The sequence below is a fragment of the Synchiropus splendidus genome, chromosome 2 (genome assembly GCF_027744825.2).
Source record: "Synchiropus splendidus isolate RoL2022-P1 chromosome 2, RoL_Sspl_1.0, whole genome shotgun sequence".
Taxonomy (NCBI): Eukaryota; Metazoa; Chordata; class Actinopteri; order Syngnathiformes; family Callionymidae; genus Synchiropus; species Synchiropus splendidus.
The window spans coordinates 14664358-14685518 of record NC_071335.1 but is presented as its reverse complement, the minus strand read 5'-3'; the positions used below and the strand labels follow the sequence as shown (position 1 = coordinate 14685518).

The 21161-nt window shown below is 41.5% G+C and overlaps 1 protein-coding gene across 2 annotated transcripts in view; it reads right to left on the bottom strand.

The window, feature by feature from the left end:
* LOC128754737 (zeta-sarcoglycan-like) overlaps positions 1–21161 on the bottom strand; it is a 263859-nt gene that overhangs the window by 19892 nt on the left and 222806 nt on the right. For both annotated transcript variants that reach the window (XM_053857566.1, XM_053857567.1), the window contains exons 7-8: positions 19645–19767; positions 18506–18578 (exon numbers count right to left, since the gene is read on the bottom strand). In XM_053857566.1, coding sequence (XP_053713541.1) covers positions 18506–18578; positions 19645–19767 — 196 coding nt within the window. The remainder of the gene's footprint in view (positions 1–18505; positions 18579–19644; positions 19768–21161) is intronic.

Sequence of the window (21161 nt, the reverse complement as noted above, 5' to 3'; positions counted from 1 at the left end):
GAGGTAGAGCATTGGTAGCAAGAGGCTGTTTCAGACTTGTATTGAACTCTGTAAACATCGATCGTGCTGACTAGTTCAACTTCAGAGGCACAAGAGTTCAACGCCACCATCGCCATGGAGGTGTCAACATCATCAAACAGTGTCCCTTCAGCAGGTTTTTCGATTAAACCCTGTAAGTTTCTGGATAAAATGTAATATTTCTGAGATTGTGTTTTCTCAAGAATGATAGATATGGAGTGTCTGAAGTACAGTCACACTTTTCATCTCCGGCCCGAGCCTTCACTAACTTAGCAACCATGCTAACGGTTGCTAACATGGAGTAAATGTCGGCCCCTTGAACCAACAAAGAATAAAAATGACCTTCAGTAAGTGTAGGAAGTAGAAGACCAATCTACACATCATAAGAACCATAAGAGTCTGAAGCTGAAACTGAGGACAAAATCTAGTGCAATACAAAACTAGACCTTGACCACTTTAACAGTCAACTATGATAAGTTTATTCCCACAAACGTGTATCCTGTAGTTCATTTTCTGAGCACAAAATAACGTAGTAAGTAGTGGTGGGACTTTATTCAATTTAATAAAATTGAAATTCTTTTACAAATATTTTCAAGACATTAAAAGAGGTTTAGTTTAAATAAGGTGATATAAAAACTTGAATATAGATTGAATATAGATCCCACCCATAGTAATAAGTTCACGTTTACGAGAGGCAAAGAGACACACCCTTTTGAATAAGAGGTTTCTTGTTTCATGGTTTGCAGTCGGGGTGAGATGAGTGAGACACCAGCAAAACTGAACACACAGGGGCGCACGGTGGGTTAGTGGCTGCCACGTCAGTGCAACAATGTTGAAGGGTGGCTTCCATCTTGTGGCAACCTCTGAGTGACGTTTCTAGTTCCCCCCACAGCTGATGGAGTACTCTAAATAGTCTGTAGATGTGAGTGAGAGTGTGAATTGCTGTTCTACGCTGTGTGCCCCGTGATAGTCTGGCAACCTGTTCAGGGTGTCCCTGGCCTCAAGCCTAAAGCACCTGGGCTCCTGTGACCCTCTTAAGGGAATAAGCGGTTGGAGATGAATGGAGAAAAAAGGCAAAGTGAAGTCATGACTCTTGCTGCCCACAGGATCCTGACAGAGTTTCTCCTCAATTCCTGGCGGGATAGCTGGAGTCCCACCACTGGCACAGGTAGAAATGGTAGAAAAATAACAGCCTCAAAGGGCGCAAAAGATTTAGTAATGGAGAGTCCAAATGCAATTACATTTCAGAATCCAACACTAAACCTGTGAAAAGATAAATAATGCACGAACAGTTAATAGTTAAAGACAGACACAAAGCATGAATAACATCCAAAATGAGCGTTTTGGCTCCGAAAATTCGAGGACATATTTGTGGCCTTCAGCATATGATATGAAGAGCCGCGCTGCCGCTAGTTAACCACCAGAGATATAAACCCAGACAACCATTTAGAGCTGCTAATTTATGGTAAACTATGAAACCTTTCAACAGTGCTGCGAAGCAGCCTCGCGGAGGGTGAAAGGGTCTGAGAGCGAGTCAGTAAACAACGGTTCTGAGACCATCGGCGGTTGCTTTGACGACCAAAGCAATTATGACAGCGGCGGTGCCAAGAGAAAACAGCATGGATTAGCACGCAAACACCGATGATCGATCGCTGGAGAGGGACGCGCCATCCAAGTACGTAATGTAAATCAATCATTAAATCTCTTGTCAAACACTTGAATCAACAACACAATTAAAACCCTATTCACCACTCTGTGCTTCAGTGCAAAATAAAAGTGCTTTTAAAACGTACTGGGCTCTTATAAAGATTTCAGGAGGAACAATGGGATCGATATTTTGCAGGCAGCAAAGTCTTAAAAACCCCAAATAAATTCCATGATCAATGAGCCTTAGGTAGGTTGTCAATTTCACTGATCAATGGCCACAAATATGCATTTTCAACTTGGCTAGCCTTTTGATAATATATGTTTTATTGGCACTCATCAATAACAGAGTTAAAAACTGTAGATAAAGTCAACATTTTTTCTGTAATATTTTAATAGGGTTAGGCTCTGATACAATCCTGGGAAATGAATGAATTGCTTCTGACTTCAAATAAAAGCTGATAAAATGGAAAGGTAAAAGCTGCACAGTGTTGGTGCTGCAGTTCCACAGCAAGAACGTTTGATTCCAAATCTGTTCCCAGCACATCCTCACCCCCATGTTGTAATATATCGACGTTGGGTGAGTGGCGCGGGGCGGCGTGAGGCACAGGGGGACGTTCAGTAACAAGCCATACAGTATGCGTTAACATGCTGAAGGCTGGGTGACAAAAGTTCACTTTTCTAATGTCAATATATTAAACCAGTGATTCTCAACCATAGGGCCGGGGCCCATGATTGGGCCGCAAGCACCCCCTAAAGGGCCCACTAGAAGTTTTTTGTTTCTCACCTCTGGGCGGTGAGATCTGCGAGACACTCAATTTTAATAAATTTGCCATATATGGTGGCAATAATGTGTTCCTGAAATTACCTGACAGCTGCAAATTTAGTTACCAACTATGGAGAAGTTCTTGAATAATGACTGTAATGAAAAATGAAGTGATGCTGCCCTAACAACAACAAAAGCTGTTAACCCGTTGGAGCAGTTTTTAAATACTTTAATGTACACTTCAGTCGTCTTCTTCAGAGATTCTTTATGGAAAAAATATATTTTAGACATTTTATTAAAATATTAAAATTCTGAATTTTATTCATGACATATCTTTTTTTCATATTTTCTCAACAGTCAAGTGTATTTTTTTTTCTTTAGTAAATTTGATGAACATGACTTGCACCTGGTTCTGCTGCTGGTTGAAGATTTCAATGACAACTATCTCTGCGCTGATCGCATGGTTTCATGTCATCGCACAAGGTTTCTGTTTGTTTACATGTATGGTTGTAGCACAAATACAATAAGTAATTCTGAAATCAGAAATCACAGTCATGAATCAGTTCTATTCCTTGAATGGCAAAGTCTCAACCTCAACCTCAACCCCTCATCCTCCCTGGTCACACCCATCCTCTTCATCTCTCCTCTCCACCTCTCCAAAACATTTGGCCTTCTGAACTTCCAGAGTCCAAAGTTCACCACGTGACCGTCCCATCTCCCTCGACTTCTTCTCTTGTCTACTAACACTGCTTCTGTTTTTTTGTTGTTGTTTTTGATTCAGTTAACACAACAAACTCCCTCTTCACTTTGACACCTTGTTTTTTTTCCAACCAATACAACGTAGAAAATATGACTTGTTTGCTAAACCTTTAACTTGTGTCATGTCAAATGTTTTCCATCTATAGAAGTGATTTACCGCCATAAATATTCATGTTTCTGTGAGCTCACCCTGATCACATGTTCAAACAGAAGTCATCCGCAGAAGAGACCATCCATCTGCATCTGATGCGGGGAACAGCGCATCATGACTTTTCCCCACTCAGCTTTAGTAACACTTTAGTAACTTTAATTTAATAGGTTTTGTCGTGCAGCCGGCGTGATTTTTTTAACCCACTTGTTATTCCAGTTTCAATCAATGAATATGTTGCTTATTTCCATTTGGGTTAGAAGCCTTAGAGGACCGAGTTGGTGCCGCACCAGTGAACAGAGCATCTGGGATCAGTTTGCAAAGCAATTACTGCTTTCAGCTGACAGGCGTCAAAGCACTTACTTCAGAATTTAATACTTCAACACATCTTTTTCCATTACTTAAACAGTAAAAATTAATCTAAGTTCTGCTGAGCTGCAGTTGTAAGGATCTTTTATTTATCATTGCAATACTTTAAAACTTTTAAACGGCGCTCAATGGGTGGCTCCAACATGCTGTTCTCTCATGCAACTATTATTTGGTGACTTTGCCTTGAGACTTCGGTCTAACTTCTTCCAAAATCAAAATGTATCAGAGGCCACAAAACCCAGTTTTAAAAATTGCGTTTCAGCAGGCTGGTTCAAATTTGAGGCGCCCCCATGGAGAAAGCTCAGTCACCTTTAGATTTAAAGTCTGGACTTCGGAAGATTAAACGACGACCCGCGGATTTAAGGGTCTCGACTGGCTCACATGGGTTGAGCATTTCTAAAATGCATTCCAAGAGCCGGTCCAAAAAGTTATCTATGGTCTTATAGTCTGCTTTTCTCTGCTGCTTTCAATATTCACTTGAGGTATTTAGCTGCTGTTTCCTTGAACATCCTCAGGAACAACGTCACTTCTTCCTCTTAACTTCTCATGATGACTACTCTGAAAACAACCCCCCGGTGTTGTACTTGAAAGTTGCATCTGATGCTCTCTGAAGTTTGAAGTATGTCTGGCAAGCCATAGTGCTTCTCACATACGAGTGCCTCTTTAATTGGTAAAAATCTGAAACAATGGTGGGAGTCTAGTGTGGCCTTGGTTGGAATCCAGCAACCTGTCGGTCTTTTCTTGCTCGAATAAACTTTGAAAAGATAGCAAAACCTGTTTAAGTGATTTTATTTTTGGTCACATGCTTGAAAAGCCATTGAAGACCAATAGCAGCCAGAAGCATTCTATTTCCAATCAGGCAACACTGACCTTGGCAACTTGAAATGGAATATGATCATGGATGGCTCCCGGTTTGTTTTATTCTGCTGCTCCACTTCCCGTATCTGCCCTTGTGTTTGTTTTCTTTTTGACAGGCCGGAGGCAGTCGCTAATCACTGTCCCTGAACGCAGCGCCAGAAGATCTGGTCTCCAGGCCTGGCAGCATCAGGGCCGTTGCCAGCACTTTCATTTGTGAGTCCAGCCAACACCCGTTTCCCGTGTGTTTGTTTGGCTTCCTGAGTTTTGTTTGGACATCGGATTGGGGTTTGAGATTTCACCTTCTGTATTATTGCAGGCTGTTTTCTAAATTAAAAGAACTTGAACTCCTGAGTACAACTGCCATCAGTGGGTCCACTGCATCAAGCAGGTCACATAGTTTGCCTTGTGCTAAGCTTGAGTTTTATGGGCACAGTGTGAATGAATGTATACCGATCTGTCTAAAATCTCATGATGAAACATGACACTATCCGATTCAGATTCAGATGTTCGGTTTGATGGAACTGCTCAGTCATCCACAGTACTGTCAAATTGAACATAAATTGACGGCTGCGTGTATCTTTGTACTTACCTTGCTTTTGGATTTGAACTCTGAACTTGAACTTGAATTGTGTACCACTTTCAGAGGTGCAAAACTGCTCGTGTGCATTTGCTTCACTTAATGTAATATAGAAATGAGGATGTTGACCTGTGATGTAGTCGTTTCTGGAAGGAGAAACTATCATAATTATAATATTAACATAAAAAAAATAATATTGATAGCCAGTGTTGACACTGTTAGCTTGAAAAAGTAATCTGACTACTCATGACTGATAACTCCCTCAAAAAGTTACTTAGTTACTTTTCCCATTACTTGAATTTAAAAGTAACTAAGTTACAACTTGTTATATTTAGCAGCTAAGGACAGCTCTCATTGACTAAACAACATTTCAATACCAAATTTGAGATTGTTTTTGAAAACAATGTAATTTCAGAACAAACCTGAACCCATCAGGGTCCAGTGTTTAGATTTTCACCCCCTATATCCAAGCTTCAAAATTGTTTGCCTGGCCATGTTTGGGGTCATTTTTTTCAGCGCAATCTCAGCCATATGATTGCAGAGTCAATGTTTTATTTTCTAACCCATTGGACTGAACCCATTGGCAAAAGTTTAGTAAATCTCAACGTGTCTGTCTGCCGTCGGCCAACGGGAGGCAGTAGCTGCACTTAACTGCTGGCTGCTGTGACTCTCATGTGTTTTTATGACTTTAGAAAGAAAGCAGAACATCACATCAGTACCGTTTCTTCCTGCATTGAAGAAAAAGAGATCTAAAAAAAGTCAGAAAATCTATCATAAGTGCTGTTTAGGCTCTTTTTTTCCGCTCTCTTCAACCAGCCATTTCTCAGCGTTGGTGGACCCTGCAGGGTTAATACTGTCACCTGTAGCAGACACTAACTCAAAGTAGTGGCTGTATTTTCAGCTATAAACGTGCATCTCTCTCCTCACTCCTCTGTTACGTAGTCGGTCGCTTGAAACGTGAACTGTCCGCGTGCTGAAAACGTGACTGACGTATCCTGCGTGAGGCAGTTGAAGTAACAGTAAAATAGTAAAATACTGTAGCAAAGCAAAGTGACTTAGATACGTAACTGATTATTCGCATTTGAAATTGTAGCACGTAAGATTACTCATTGCTGAAAGAAGTGGTTATACAAGAGGCTGCAAATGTCACACATATATTTTAGGATTCAACAAAACTTCACCTGGAAATTGCGTGTTCAGTAACTCGGTCCCGCCATGCAAGCTTCAATATAGAGCTCGCTTTTAAGGGACAGGGATCTTAGTAAATCAGCCTCTACGTCGCAAAGCTGCAATAATCTGAAAAGTAGTTGTGGCAATAAATAGATGGACTGTAAATGTCGCCTCGCAAAGTCATATAGCGCTTCAGGGATGGCGTGGAAAAAGCCTCCTGCATTGGTACTGAGGGAGTGAAAATGGGATGTGATTTGTTGTTTCTTTTTTTAGGTAGACTTCAAACAAACAGTTTAAGGAAAACTTTTTTTTGACAAATGTTCGTGTCCAGACTTTTTCCTCTTCCGATCCATTAAGAAGACGCTATATGATTAACGTTTCAGAGCTAAAGTATCTTATTCGCTTTGTCACAATAAGATCTTAAAAATAAATAAAGTGATTAAGTGAAGGAACTCTACAGAAAAGAAAGTGAATACCGGAGTGAGCCAGTGTGTTTAAATCACCTCATGAATGTTGCATTTGGTCAGAAGAAAAGCGAACGGAAACAGGGAATTTTAGATGCCCAAAACCCCTCTCATTTAAAAGAGTGCGGCAGGAGAAGTCTGAGCACATTAGTGGTTTTAGTAGTTAGGACGATTTCCAAGTGAGTTAAAACTGGCATAAAGTTTTCAGTTCGTCTGAGGTGATCATTAAAGGCAGGAGAGACTCGGTTGAAGATGCTATTACAAAGTGTGTGTTCACCTTAATTCATCTCTCCCCCTTGTTTATGTTTCAAAGTAGACACTTGATAAATCCCAAGTCGCTGAAAAAGGAACACCCAAATGATGTGTCTGTCCTCCTCTTGGTGAAATGTAGCTGCGGAAATGGCTGTTGGCTGTCTTCACTGGAAGGAAAAAAATGTCAAGCAATTTCATGCCCTCGTGCTTCTATATGGCCGACCAGTTGATAATTTAATTTAAACTGAAAGGCTAACTGGACTCCCCCGCAACTGCCTGAGCTGCTGCTTTGGCAAGGAAAAAAGGCAAATGAGCAAACAGGCTCAATATTGAGGACAAGAAGGAAACAGACCTGTGGCCACTGGAGTGCTGTTTGGACCGAAATATCCGTATATGAACAAGAATTATTTGGGATTTTAAATATTTGTGAGGTGTGACTACAAAGCAACTTCTTTGGAATGACTGTCATGAATAAATGATGCTCCCCATACACGAGTCTCAGGCAGGGACTTGGTGAAATAAGTAACTAAGTGAACTCCTCTTACCACTTGTCACAGGTAAGTCGACATCAATGGAAGTTCAATTGTGAGAATAAGCAACTATGTGCTCGGACTGCTGTTCCACTTAAGAGTGGCTGGACTTCCAGTACATCTCATGCGATGCAGGAGTTTGACTTGCCAGACTTAGGGGCAATAAGCGAGTATAAGTAGAGTTACAGTACGTTTGATGGCAAGACATCTACATGAAAGGGTTGATGAAACAGTGTTTTAACTTTCAGAGGCCACTAGATGGCGCTCTTGGATCAGATGTGGTGTGAGGTTTCATCCAGCGGTCTCTGAAAGTCAGGCCACTGTGTCATGAAACCTCATGAACCCTTCTCTAGCTACATGGATTGTTCCCATGAAGATGACTTCAAACCTGGCTCCACTCACCATGACAGTGAAAATTCTTTCATTCTGGAAGGCAACCACATGCTTTTGTTGTGTTGCTGAGCTTTGATTCCTCTCCTTCTCAAACAGTGCTGAGCTTATTGAACGTGTTTGCGTTCAGGGCCATCAATACCCCCTCTAGAGGGCTTCGTATCGCCGAAGATGAGACACAGCGAGTTAGAATGGGTAGGTAGAAGGTCGGCAATTGATGGACTATAGGGAAAATAGATGCCTTCTGTCATAGCAAAACATATTTCTGAACATAAATGTGACAAATGCATTAAAGACAACAAACAAAAAGACACAATATAGCAATGTAATTTCAATTAAATAAGTCATTTCATGGCAATCTGCTCCCTTCTTCTTGACAAGATCCGACCAACCATTGCCTCATATAATCATCATAGAACATGTTGTGACTTTCATATGTGTCACGCGTTATGTTTATTCCAGCTAAGATGATCACTGTGCCGTTGTGTACACCACAGTCGTGAAAAGTAAAGAGATAAAAGTTGACCAAATATGAGGCCTGAGGAGGACGATATGAGCTGTTCGGACAACAGAAATTTGAAGCTTATAAGGTGGATTGAAATAAGAAGACAGCATGTCCTCACCACCTGAATTGAAAGGTAGAATCACATTTTCAACTTTTGCTGTTGACATTAATGGTTATACAAATTGTAAAGCGTATCTTAGAAGCTATCAGTTCAAATGTCACTCTGTTCCTGTCGAAGCTAGGATGGCGCTTCTCGCTTCACATATCAACTTGGCACATAAGAAAGACACTGTGATTTGTTTTCCTCTACATTATTGTATTTGTTTTTATTTGAAAATGTATTTTTCTCATCTTATCAGTATCATCGAGGGCATTTCTTGACCGCTAACTTGTTTAGCGCTCACATGCATGAGACTCAAAGCAAATAGCTTTCTTTTCCGGGGGAACTTATTGACAGCACCACGTCAACAAGAATCACGGTTCGAGTCTTGAATAATCACATGGTATTACACGTGATAGTTTTCTAAAACAGAAATCAACTGAGGACATGCTTTATCTCAATCTAGCTACGGGACAGTTGAAGTTGTTTTTAATTTTACCTGAATGCCAAATGGTTGTCGTTCAAGGTTGTACACGTACATCCATGTGGGAGGAAACCAGGAGCCAGTGCAAAGATGAGTTGCTTTTAATGTCTTCATTCATGATTTAGCTCTGCCCACCTGAATAATGTTTACTCGTATATGGCTCACACAAAAAGTCAGTGAGTAAACTGCTGTTCATTTTGCAGTGTAGTTTACCGCCTGGCTGATTTAAAATGGCCGTCCAGTGTTGCTGTGGTGGGATAGTTGGACAATAGTGTCGCTTGCCGAATGGCACGACACCTTTGTGGTCTGTATTGCATTGGATTTAAATGTTGTTTTACATACATTCAAATGCAAATATTTTGTGATCTTCAGATATTTAATTTAAAATTAAAATGTAAAATAATAACAGTTTAGAAACTGTAAAAGACAATTTTGTTGGGCATATATTATTTTTTTTATTGTAGATTTTGTTACAATCATTAAAAAAAACAGGTGGTTTCAGGTCTGTTTCTTTGAGTTAAGTAGAGTCGACACCTTCCGTAAAGAGTTGTTTACCAAGTCAAAACAGCACAAACTTTGAGACTTGAAAAACTAAAGAAACCAAATAAATCAAAGTTAAACAAAGTATGGCATCAATGAAAATGGAAAATGATCCAAAAATGATACCCAGGTCTAAAACAGGACTTGCCATGCTTTACTCTGCTACGGAACACGTTAAACATTTAGTCAAGTAAATAACGTTCAAATGATTCGCCACTGGGAAAACACCAATTGACTGTTTTCCAAGCCGGACATAAAACGCTGCAGTTCAAATCCATTAAGCGAGTAAAGTGGGCTGCCTAAAGGGTGGGTGTCGAGTCAAGTGGAGATGAACCCACAGGCGTATATGGCAGAGAAAGTGGGCCAATTTAAATTTTAATGATTTCCAATTAGTGTGACCTGAACCTAAACTTTCCGTTTACAAGAACTCCTGGCTCACACACACACACACACACACCCATACACAAATGATTTGAATCATATTTTGTCACAAATTGGACAGTATAAATATCACTCAGAAATCCTGATGTATTTGCTGATGAATTGTCCATAAAAAACATTTAAAATACAAGGTTTTCAATGTAATGAAACATAGGGTGAGATAATATATTTGAGGCCATTTTACTCCATTTGCTACTTCAAGGAGTCGTAAAATTTTACAGTCGGCAATTGGGTTAAATTGAAGGTATCACAGGGATTCTGGGCATCTGAGCCCAATTTGCTACATTGTCACTTAAGCTTTTATTGCACTGAACAACTTCTTTTTCACGCTGCTCAATGCCACTGTCAGCGCAACTTGGGTACAGGAATATACACTGCAGGATTGTGAAAATAAATAACTTTAACTACAGCCTGGTGCCTCAACACTATATCACCTAGCTCCTACTGTGTTCCAACCACGAGGCAGCAACACACTCCTAATACGTCACATATTGGCGATGGAAGTGAATGACGTAGACTTTTCGACATCACTGACGGAGTAGTGATCGTTCTGCGTTCACCGTTGACGTGAAAATCTACCCGTCCTTTTCAAACAATGTTATTTCACTGATCACATGCTTCCGTGCGTCTGTATTGCTGTTCACCAATACATCCACCGGGGGAGCTCAAAAGTGTATGACAACAATAAACTCCAAAACAAACATGCCGACTGTGGAAGCAGTATTGATAATACACCGCTTGAACAAAAGACGAAAACGGAGGCAGCGTTGTGGGGCGGTCGGTGAGGACGTTCAAGATGTTGTGACAGGAGGACGGAGGATTTCTTTCTTCTTCTTGTCCTGTTAGAGCTACGTGTAAGGGAGTGACAGCAACACTGCCCCCCCACGGTTTCCGGTGGTACTGCTCCGTTCGGCCAGCATCCATAAGCTTCGTGGAAACATGCAGAAAAGTGGATGAAATGAACGCAGAGCATGGAGAGAAGGCTGCATCCTTATCTAACATTGAGCATCAATGAGCCTTTTTTCAATTGAACCAAATGTTCCCCCCATTTCCGAATGTTGGTTGGGCCGGTGAAGTCATTTCCTATGAAATTTTGGGACCATGAGCTTAACTCTTTAGCACATTCTCGTGGCATCACAGCACATCACACATGAATCATGTTTCCCCTCACCACAGCGTTTCCTGACACCGTGCACCACTGCACTGTCCAACCTTGAGGTACTCCTTACTCCTTTACCCCAACCGTTCTTTTGCTGTTGGACCAGTAAAGTCCAGCAAAGAGTTGCCATTAAAGGCAAACACTTCAGTACACTTCCACTCTGCCTCTGGAACAAGTGTCAGATTTCACTGACAAAATCTCTCACACTGGCATTGCCAACCTCTATCTCTCAACACCATCCTGATGCTCATCTGTACCAGCATTTGGGTCCAACCCTAACATGTATATGGACGGACAATGGATCTCCTTAATCTAGCCATTGCAAATGCAGCTATTTACTGTTTTATTTGATGTGTTTGTGTCATAACACAAACCTGGTTGACAGTTAAAACAACTTCACCAGCATCCAGCTGGTTCTTCCACTGCAGCGTATACTCATGTGATTTCTAGACTGAAGGACAAATAGAGTTGCAAAACTTAGGGTTGAGGAAAAAAAAAAAAAAAAAAAAAGATCGACTCAAGCTTAATTCCTCTCTAAACGACCTTGGTTGTGTTGGTGCTTACTTTCCCAAGGGAACTTTCTCATGACCCCAGGACTTACATAGAAGGGAGGAAGAGCACGGAGGGAGGGATAAGAGGATAAACAGTGGATAGGAACTAGAAGATATTGAGCGTGAACACGGCACTTGTTTTCGACCCACTGTGGAGCCAAGTATTAGATGTAGTTGGAAACCTGAAGTAACCCAGCATCCAGTCTTTTCCTCGGTGGAAGAACTGTACTTTCTGCAGGTAACTATGAATGTATTTATGTCAGAAAAACACTGCTTCACCCTGCTCTTGGCCTAGCACACAGTGGTAGATCAGAGTTCGCACTTCATGCAGTCTGTTGAGCACAGGCACCTGTGTAATTTAAAATGCCTTTCGAAGATCCTCATAGAGGATTTTACCATGATGGACTACTTGAATAAAAGTACAGTTCTACCATATTTGCGTGATAAAACATCAAGAAGAATATTTAAAAAGTACACCTGCGCTCAGACTGCATAACTGGTCAAACTAAAGTTCCCTTCAGCTCCTTTTGACAGTCAAAGGGGCACATTAAAATGTACTGTCTCTACATGAACACACTGCCACTTTGTAGAGATCCCGCAACCATGAATACACCGTCTATAAATATGAAAACCAAACCGATTGTTTTCCAATTGAAAATGTGCTTGTGTCTCCTTTGTCAAGTCTCGATGCAGCTTCTGAAAGGAGGGCAGACAAAACTCTTCTTTCAAAGATGACACACTTCCTCAGTCTCTTCCTGTGTTCCTTAAAGTGTGTAAACAGTTTTCACCAGAGCAGAATGGTGTAAACACACTCCAGTGAAGATAGTACAGAAGAGCTTTTCTAACTTTTGTCACAAGTCGAACCGTCTGTTTCCTTTGCCTGGTTTCACATTTGGCAATGCCGACCTCCTCATCACAGATACATGTCTGCTGTTCGCTTCAGGATGCAGGTTAAACAATCTGTCCTGAGTTATTTCACTCCGGAGTACAGACATTCTCGCAGCAAAGTCTGAATGTATCAAGAGTGAACTGAGTGTGTAAACGTGAGGTGCTTCACTGAAGTGGCTGGCATAAGCAGGTGTTTCCATAAGTGCTCACTCAGCACTCAGCTGCGTTCCTGGTATGTGCATGTGAACAATAAACAGAAACTATCACTCAAGAGCCTGTGTTCCTCGTGTTATCGGAGCCATCACTGCGCACGCGATGCCTTAAAGGCTCCATGTCATGATGACTACTGTGTGACTGGTGCTCTCTTCACAATAACCATGTTTGTAGTGCACATTAAAATGGTTTTGTATTTTATTAAAATGAAGCAACACACGCTGGTCATTGAGAACAACACACCTCTCTTACAGCCAAGTTTCATACCGTAACTCACAATAGTGCACATCCACAACAGTCAACATGGATGAAGGGTCTTTTAGCATCGCAACATCTACAGTCATATGTCTTCACAGCATCGATGCCAGTGTTTAAAGCTACAGACTTGCAGTATAACTTGTTGTTACTGGTGAAATTATATTCTCACTACCAAGCAGTCAGTGACTACTTTCACATTGACTCTAGTGTTTCTGAGTGACATTGAAGTCTGTAGTGTTGCACTGAGAAACGTCACGTGACAGAAGTATGATGGCTCCACTCACCACAATGTGTCACTTATGTATATTAGTGGGAAGATGAGGTTTCATGACACAGTATTGCAGGGCTGATGAAACAGTGTCCTAATTTTCAGAGGCCATCAGATGGCGCTCTTGGTTTAGAAGTGATGTGAGGTTTCATTGAATTGGTTGTTTAAGTGCAAACACTGTACAGCAGACAGCGCCATCTGGTGGCCAGAGATGAAACCTTATCAACCTTTCAATAGTGTCACGAAACCTCATATACTCATGACAAGTCTATACAAAGCACCTCAAATAAATCATGTGTTTCAGTCATGGCGAGTCTTTGACTCATGCTCAGAGTGGTGCTATATATACCATGTTACATTGTCATGTTTCAGTGAGAAATTTTGCCATGCTCATACGTGACACATCAGTTGAATGTGTGGGGATCCATGTGTGCGCACTGTTTCAAACATCAGGATAGCTTCATGTGTATGCTGATATCAGGGTTAGAGCGTGTTTCTAGTTTCAGTAAGTCGTCTACGCAAGTATTGATACGAGGGCGCAAGTGTTAGCAGCTAGTTTAATCAACCACGAGTGAATTTTGAGGGTATAAAGCCATTGTATGCCTCATCTCTTCTTATCCATTGTCTTTCAGCATTGCAAGTCAGTGTTGGAGTTGACCTTAACTTATTTTAAATCACCTTAGTCACTCCTTATCCTCTTCATGAGCTGCCCCTCTGCTATACTTCTGATCTCGTCCTTCCCAGTCACTCCAAATGAGGACCTGAGCCTCTTCAACTCTGCCACCTCTAACGCTGCTCCTGTCTCCGAACCAAGCATCATGACAGGTCTCACGACTACCCTTTGAAGTTATCCTTTCATTCTGTCTGCGACTGCAGTGCCTATGAATTAAAAAAAAAAAAAAAATTATATATATATATATTCTTTCTGTTATCGGTAGATGGAGCAAGGATGTCATGCTGTGATGCCCAAGAAATGTGGCGCTAACCTTGGCATTTGAAAAACATGCTGTGGCCATCAGAAAATAAGGAATGTAATGTGAGGCTGAGCTTGACTTTAACGCAGGGTTTATTGCAGCGATCGCTACTCGGAGTGTTGCTCTTTCATGCTGGATTGTTAATGACCGCTGCGTCCACTGTGGGATTTTCAAGTCCAGAGGATCAGTAAATACGACATAATGAACATCAATCACCGCCATTAAGTCTTCGGCTGCGCACAGAGGAGGATCGTTTGGTAGAACATGACTGACTCAGTCAGTATCGCTTGTGTTTTCCTTTCTAGGATGTGTTCCTTCAGTTTCCACCTCAAATCCAGGTGAGACTGCCTTTTGTAAAGGGAACACTGCAGGACATTTTCATCTGCCATGCCCTCGCCGCTTCCAGATTCATTTGACTTTTGTTCTTTCCTCTTTCAATTTCTTTTTCTGCAATAATGTCTTGTCAAAATGATGAGAAAAGGGGCACAGAAGGGGCACTGTGGAATTCACGTAAGATTGAGCAATAGTTCTAGGTCATGGTGTTACAAAATGGGGAACAAGATGACACCAGGAATGGGAATCTAATGTTTGCATGCAGTGCTGCGAGAATCCCACTGTCGACATTGGAAAAAAACAAAAAAACGTTACCCTCTTATAGGAGTTCATAATTAAAATCATGGCTCTCTCTCCGATCTATTTCACATCTTACAAGTGACTGAAGACTTTCTGAAGCATGTAATTACTTTTGGATCTGCATTGTTTTCCCATTTATCTGTGGCTGACCTCAAGGGGCGTCTGTGCAGAGATGCTGGCTGATGGGTTGTTATTTCAAACGAAGCATCGTAAAGTTAGCCTGCATTTAATTATGGCAACGATGTATCACCCATGCGACTTCTGTACTCTGAAGTGAGAGAAACTACCTCAACATATTTCCATTTCGATGAGGATATTTGTGAACATACATACAGCACACGGATCAAATCAGCGATGTAATAAATGAGTGATGTATAGCTGAGGTATCATGAAACAGTATTGCAGGGTTCATGAAACAGTGGACTGATTTTCAGAGGCCACTAGATGGCGCTTTTGGTTTAGAAATTAGACAGTGTCATCTGGTGGCCTCTGAAAATCCAGACACTGTTTCATGAAACCTCATCCACTCGTAGCTAGTTCATACCCCTTGTGAAAGATGCGTGTCCTTACTTTTCAAGTCATTTCAAAACACATAGATATGAACACGCTTTCGTCCGTGCAACCCTGCTCCATGGCTCCTGGTGAACTGGTGTGTCTCCAGGTATTGCTGTTACCATAGAGCACAGTAATGTGCCAGCCTGGTTGAGCTGCTCCAGCTGGGCGACGTCGGCGGGTTGTAGAGGCAACTTCATGGTGAGAAGTGAGCATAAATTTGGCAGAAAGGATGAGGGCAGGGGAATGTTCAGTGGCCAGAACCACTCTTGTCAGGATTATCTTGGTAACTGCCGGTGATTTGCAGAGTTGCCTCTTTGCTGTTTTCTTCGTTTTTCTCTCACAGTATTTACTGTATAATAAAGAGATGCTGCTGACAATGACACCTATACTTGCAATGCACAATGTGAGACTGAACGTGGAGGCACTTTTCTACTGACAGTGAAACAGCCACTGAATAAGATGTTTATGATTCTCACGCCTTACTTTAACTACTTTATAAACCACGTCGTGAAGAGCATCAAGAACCTCAGAGAAATTCACTTCAAACCAAAAAACAAGTGAGCTTTTCATAAATTCTGTCCTCGCAGGATCAACCTGGAGCTTTAAAGAATCCCAGCGCCTCACTTATAGTTTGGGGTTTTACATTGTTATTATGCACAGTATATCAGCACACCGAAGGGCTTTATAATAGCTCACTTTTATTTCTCCTGTATTGTCTTGTTTAAACGCACCCTGTCACTGTTCTGTCGGTAAATGGAAAAAGTGTCCAATATTAGGTTGAAACAACTCCATATAAACAACCTGAGAGTTGCTTCAGCCATAATTTTCATTTACTTGCAGAAGACAACGCAAACAAAACACACAGCCAAAGCAATAAAGCCAGTCATTTATCAAAACGGATAGCATTTTACCATCTGTCCTGTGATTACACTCTAGACAACAAATGGCATCTGATATTTAGTTTCTAATTGTGGGTCCATATTTTCTTCCCTCCACTGTTTTGCTGGCATTGTGGAGTGGAGTGACTTTGTGGAAACTATTGTCGACTGGCAAGTTCATTGAAGGTGAAACTATCCAGGTGTGTAAATACATCCGTGGCTGAGCTGCTTCATCTGTGAGGGAACCTGGAGCAAACTGCCAACCCTTGACATCCCACCACGATGGGCTCAGAGCTGGCTTTCCAGCCTCTCCCTCGGCATTCCCGTGTGAGCTCCTGGCATTTGAGCTTTTTAAAGGACGTGTCAACATATGGAAGACCTCTTCAAACAGAGTGAACTTAACACTGAGTAACACTCTTTACAGATTCTGGATTCAACTGACTTGTGGAGTGGTTCTTCTCGACGTCCCCCTTACCTCAGGTTACCTGAGGTCCTCAATGAATATTTTTCCTGCTGCTGCATCAGTCAGTCAACGTGCGTCAATGTTATTATAGTTAGTCTAGTTAGTTAGCAGCAAATGTGGACAGCTGGAATGTCAACTCAGTGACATTCATATCACCAACACCAACCCATCTCTACTCAGAACTTGGTCCTGATCCTCTTCAAAAGAGTCACAAAACACTTCTGTGGAGTCTGGTCTTCACTGGGAGATTAAAACCTTTCCTGTCCTCAAGAAATGATCCGTGCTTTCGTTTATTAAAAACAAAATATTTCAGACTGGTATTGAAGTTACAAGGGAAAATGGCAAGGTCACATTGACAAATCTTTGTTTCACACAAAACTCTTGTGGCCAACGCAGGCTTTAATTGTCCTGTCAGTGCAACACTGGTCTCAGTCATAACTTAGCCCTTGTATACTCTTGCCCGGGGGATGTGTCATGCCTGTCACAATGCCAATCATTGGCTCAGTTCATACTGAGGTGAGCTGCTGAAAACAACACATTTGGTTTTTCAGACAGTTATCTGTCAAACCGTAGAGGGATGAGAGCAGATATGCAATATCGTCTTGTGGGATTCATCTAGAGTACATTAATAAATAGGTACACCGCCCACTTTTTATTGTTAATTACTCATTTTGTCGTCATCTTATAAAAGTTTTTTAATTGCAACTCTGCATAGGAAGGCACCATAAAGGCAGTGAAGGTCTCGTAAATCCTTCAGGCACAAGGGTCTTTTCAGTGCAGTATTCAACATTGATGTCACTCTTTCAATTTTTAGAAAGATCCAGACTTTGGTATGGGAGAGAATCCACCCATCTCATTTGCAGATTATGACATCACCAGACGGTGGCGATAGTGATAGTATCTGATCCACTGGTGACACTCTTTCTCATCTCTCAAACAATGATGTTGACGGCTACAGCGGGAATGTGAACACCTCTGCTGCCTCCAGTGCTATTTTGTCCAGTGGTTTCAGCTGCATGTGCTGTTATTTCCATGTTTTTTTTCCCTCCCATTCTCATAAAGCAGACCCGCGGATACAGTGAAGCTAAGCACCAGTTTTTCTTTGTGCTGCTTGTGGACTGTCATGGCAAATGGACTCATTGCCATTATGCACAGAAGCAGCATCAGTTTTTGTATCTCTGGATGACTTAACAACTTCAACTGAGGGTGAAGTCAGTCAAATTCACTCGCCATTGAAAGACCATTGAAACACCTATACGTCAACATGCCACCAGTAAGGCTGACTTTTAAACACTGGATACCAAAGATAGTTGAAGTCTTGGAAGTGAGAATGGGTTGGCATTATGGGGTGTTTACATACACTTACAAAAGCATTTTCAAAGAGGTGAAAACAAATGTATTTGCTACCAGAGTAATGAAAACATGACAAAGTCCTTCTTTAACATGCATGTATAAACATTGTATATGGGTAATGGACCTGTCAATATTGTGCCAGCTGCGACGGTAAACAATCTACAAACTAGTTTGCTTGATACTCAAGTAAAATCAAGTCCATTTCTCACATTACTAAGAAGAAACAGGTCCACAGAGAATCTGAGGCAACGGTTTTCGCCTACATAGTGTAGATACAGTGAGACACCCAACACTTACTTTAGGTCCTGGAATGGTTCTGCCCTCACATGTGACGTCTCTACAGAGTGACTGAACACCATGCCTTCATCACCTGAGGAAACAATGCATTTGAGTTCAATGTCAAATGTTGCATGACATCATCTTTCAAACACAGACTTAACTAATATTTTAGTCACAAAAAACGTGATGGCACTTTAGTGGCTTCTGTTGTTTCAGCCTGATCTGACCCAAGCTTTTGAACCTTAAAACACCACAGGAAAGTAGCCTTATGAAAGATGGGCAGAACTAAAACTCTGCTTTTTCAAGTAGAACATATTAAATTGGTTAATGATCTCTTTTGGCAGCCAAACTAGTTCTGCAAAATTGAATTATTTTTTCCCCTCTAGATACTGAATAAATGTGATCGCATGCAAAGGGACGTAATGTCCCTTCGCGCTTTATGGAGCTGTGCAGCCATGAAATGTTTGCAGGATAACAGCTTGCAATTTCCCGTTAAACCAACAGATCAACAGAAGCATATGTGCCATCAGTGTGATGCAGTCATGAGTGCATCTCATGAAAGGCGAGCTCTTCCACATTAAAGGAAACTATCTGAACCTCGGCCCTGCAGCATCCAGCGTGGACACCAGCGACAAGCCTGCATCCACATGAATCACTGAGCTGAATCCATGGTGGCTGGTTTGACACTTTTGGACCTCACCACATGATGTGAATGGCTGCGCTCATATTTGCATTCTGTTTAGAAGTGTTCACTGTCTCCTCTTTCACCTCCATCAAAAGGAAAGTGAAAGCAGTCACCCCCTGACCCTCATCACTTCACTTCCCCCTCCGTCGTCTGCTACCTTATTCCGGCAGTGTGTGTCTAATGGACAAGTCTCTTCAATTACTGACACTGCTCAGGGCAATTTGTGAGTCTGCAAGTGTCCGCCTGTGCTTCGTGATGCTGCTGTGAACAGTGAAGGACTTGGAAAAGCTCCGGTCATTTCAACCAGATTTTGATCTGTTGAACTTTTAAACCAATGACGTTCTCTGACGTACAACAGTAAAAATGCATTTAGCCCACAGTTTTCCCTTGTTGGCCAGTGTTAGCTAGCTTTTCGTTCACCCCCTTCGATAAATGAGAATGACAGGAAACTCTTTCACGGGGCAAAGCTCACCTGTAACTCGGAGTTTCTCTGTGCCGATGCTGATCTCGTCTTCATCTGCTGAAAACAGGACTCTCTCTCCATCTGAGCTTCTCACCTCGAACCTTTGACACTGTGCCTCCACCATCTCTGAGCCTAGAGGCAAAGTGGTAAACAAAAAATATGAGGAAAACAATGTCCAGCACAACATGCTACAGCACCATACACAGAAATTCCTCCTGTTCAAGATGAACAACAGATCTGCTGTTATCTAGCTGTTCGATTTATCATGGCAAAGTTTAAGTTACCGACAGAACTTATTTTTTCCCGGACTTCAAACAAATCGGAGTTCGAACAAAAATTTCCAGATTTTTTTGCTTCGGATTTCGAACGAACATTCAGAACTCGAACGCCCCCGAAATAAGCCGGAAAAAACATAACGTGATGAAGCAGATGGGTGGAAAATTTAAGGGTAAAAAACGTCTCCCTGAAAACACAGAGAAAATGCAGTCACAAAGCGTGCGCTCATCTCTTGATAAAACTTTAAGAAAAAAAAAAAAAAAATCAAGCCCCACCTATGAACTAGATAAAAAATATTCAAAGAAATGTGACTGCATTAGTAGGCAAGAAACTAAAAAGTGGCAGAGCAGCGTTTACCCACTTGTTTCCAATCAGTTTCCAAAACCGATGCCAAATGCTAACAGAGTTTAGACCATATTTTCTGTAGAATCGAAGCCATGGCAAGCTGAGAACCCATGACTGTGATTCCAGAGTGAAATTCAGATTGTCTTCTCTTTACTGTCGTCGCTACATCCTTCTACATTTCCCATCCCACAGGAAGTCAGCCTGCTCCCTCTTATCTTGACCATCCACCCGACTCATGCTAGCACCTTCACCCACATCTTTCGTCCAACATGTCCTTTCAAAATACAGACAGCAATGCAGGAGAGATTAAACAAAAACAACAACAACATGGTCCATTACAACTTCCTCCACGCTCCACTGTTGAAACCCTGGTAAACAAACACTTGTATTATGCTTCATATGTCAAAACTGCATCCAGTTACTTTGTGCAGGAGACGCTGCTGCTAATAATATAACCTCTCCTGACGGAATTGGTATATGTGCTAAAATTACAAAACCAACTGCCTGGAGAAAGTACTTGAAAAATCTAATTTGAATTTTTAACTCACCCTTGAATAAGCTTCTATTGCTGCAGGCAGAACTGTGGTTCAACACCACGCTCTACTTGACTGAATTCTAACTCTGACGCTCATGCATATTTATAAACACACATCTAAACTTTTCAACATTTTGGTTGACGTTGTTTTATTTATTTGCAAGTATTGTCTATGAATGCCGGACATGGCACGATGAAAGGTCCCCTCTCCAGTCATTCATAGGCACGCCATCTTGTCTTGCTTCAGAAATAATAGTAGCGGCTTTAAAAGGCATATTCAGATCGCTTTATAAATACAGCGGTACCTAGGTTTTCGAACGCCCCCGAAAACAGCTGGAAAAAACATAACGTGGGGACTGACCAGGTGACC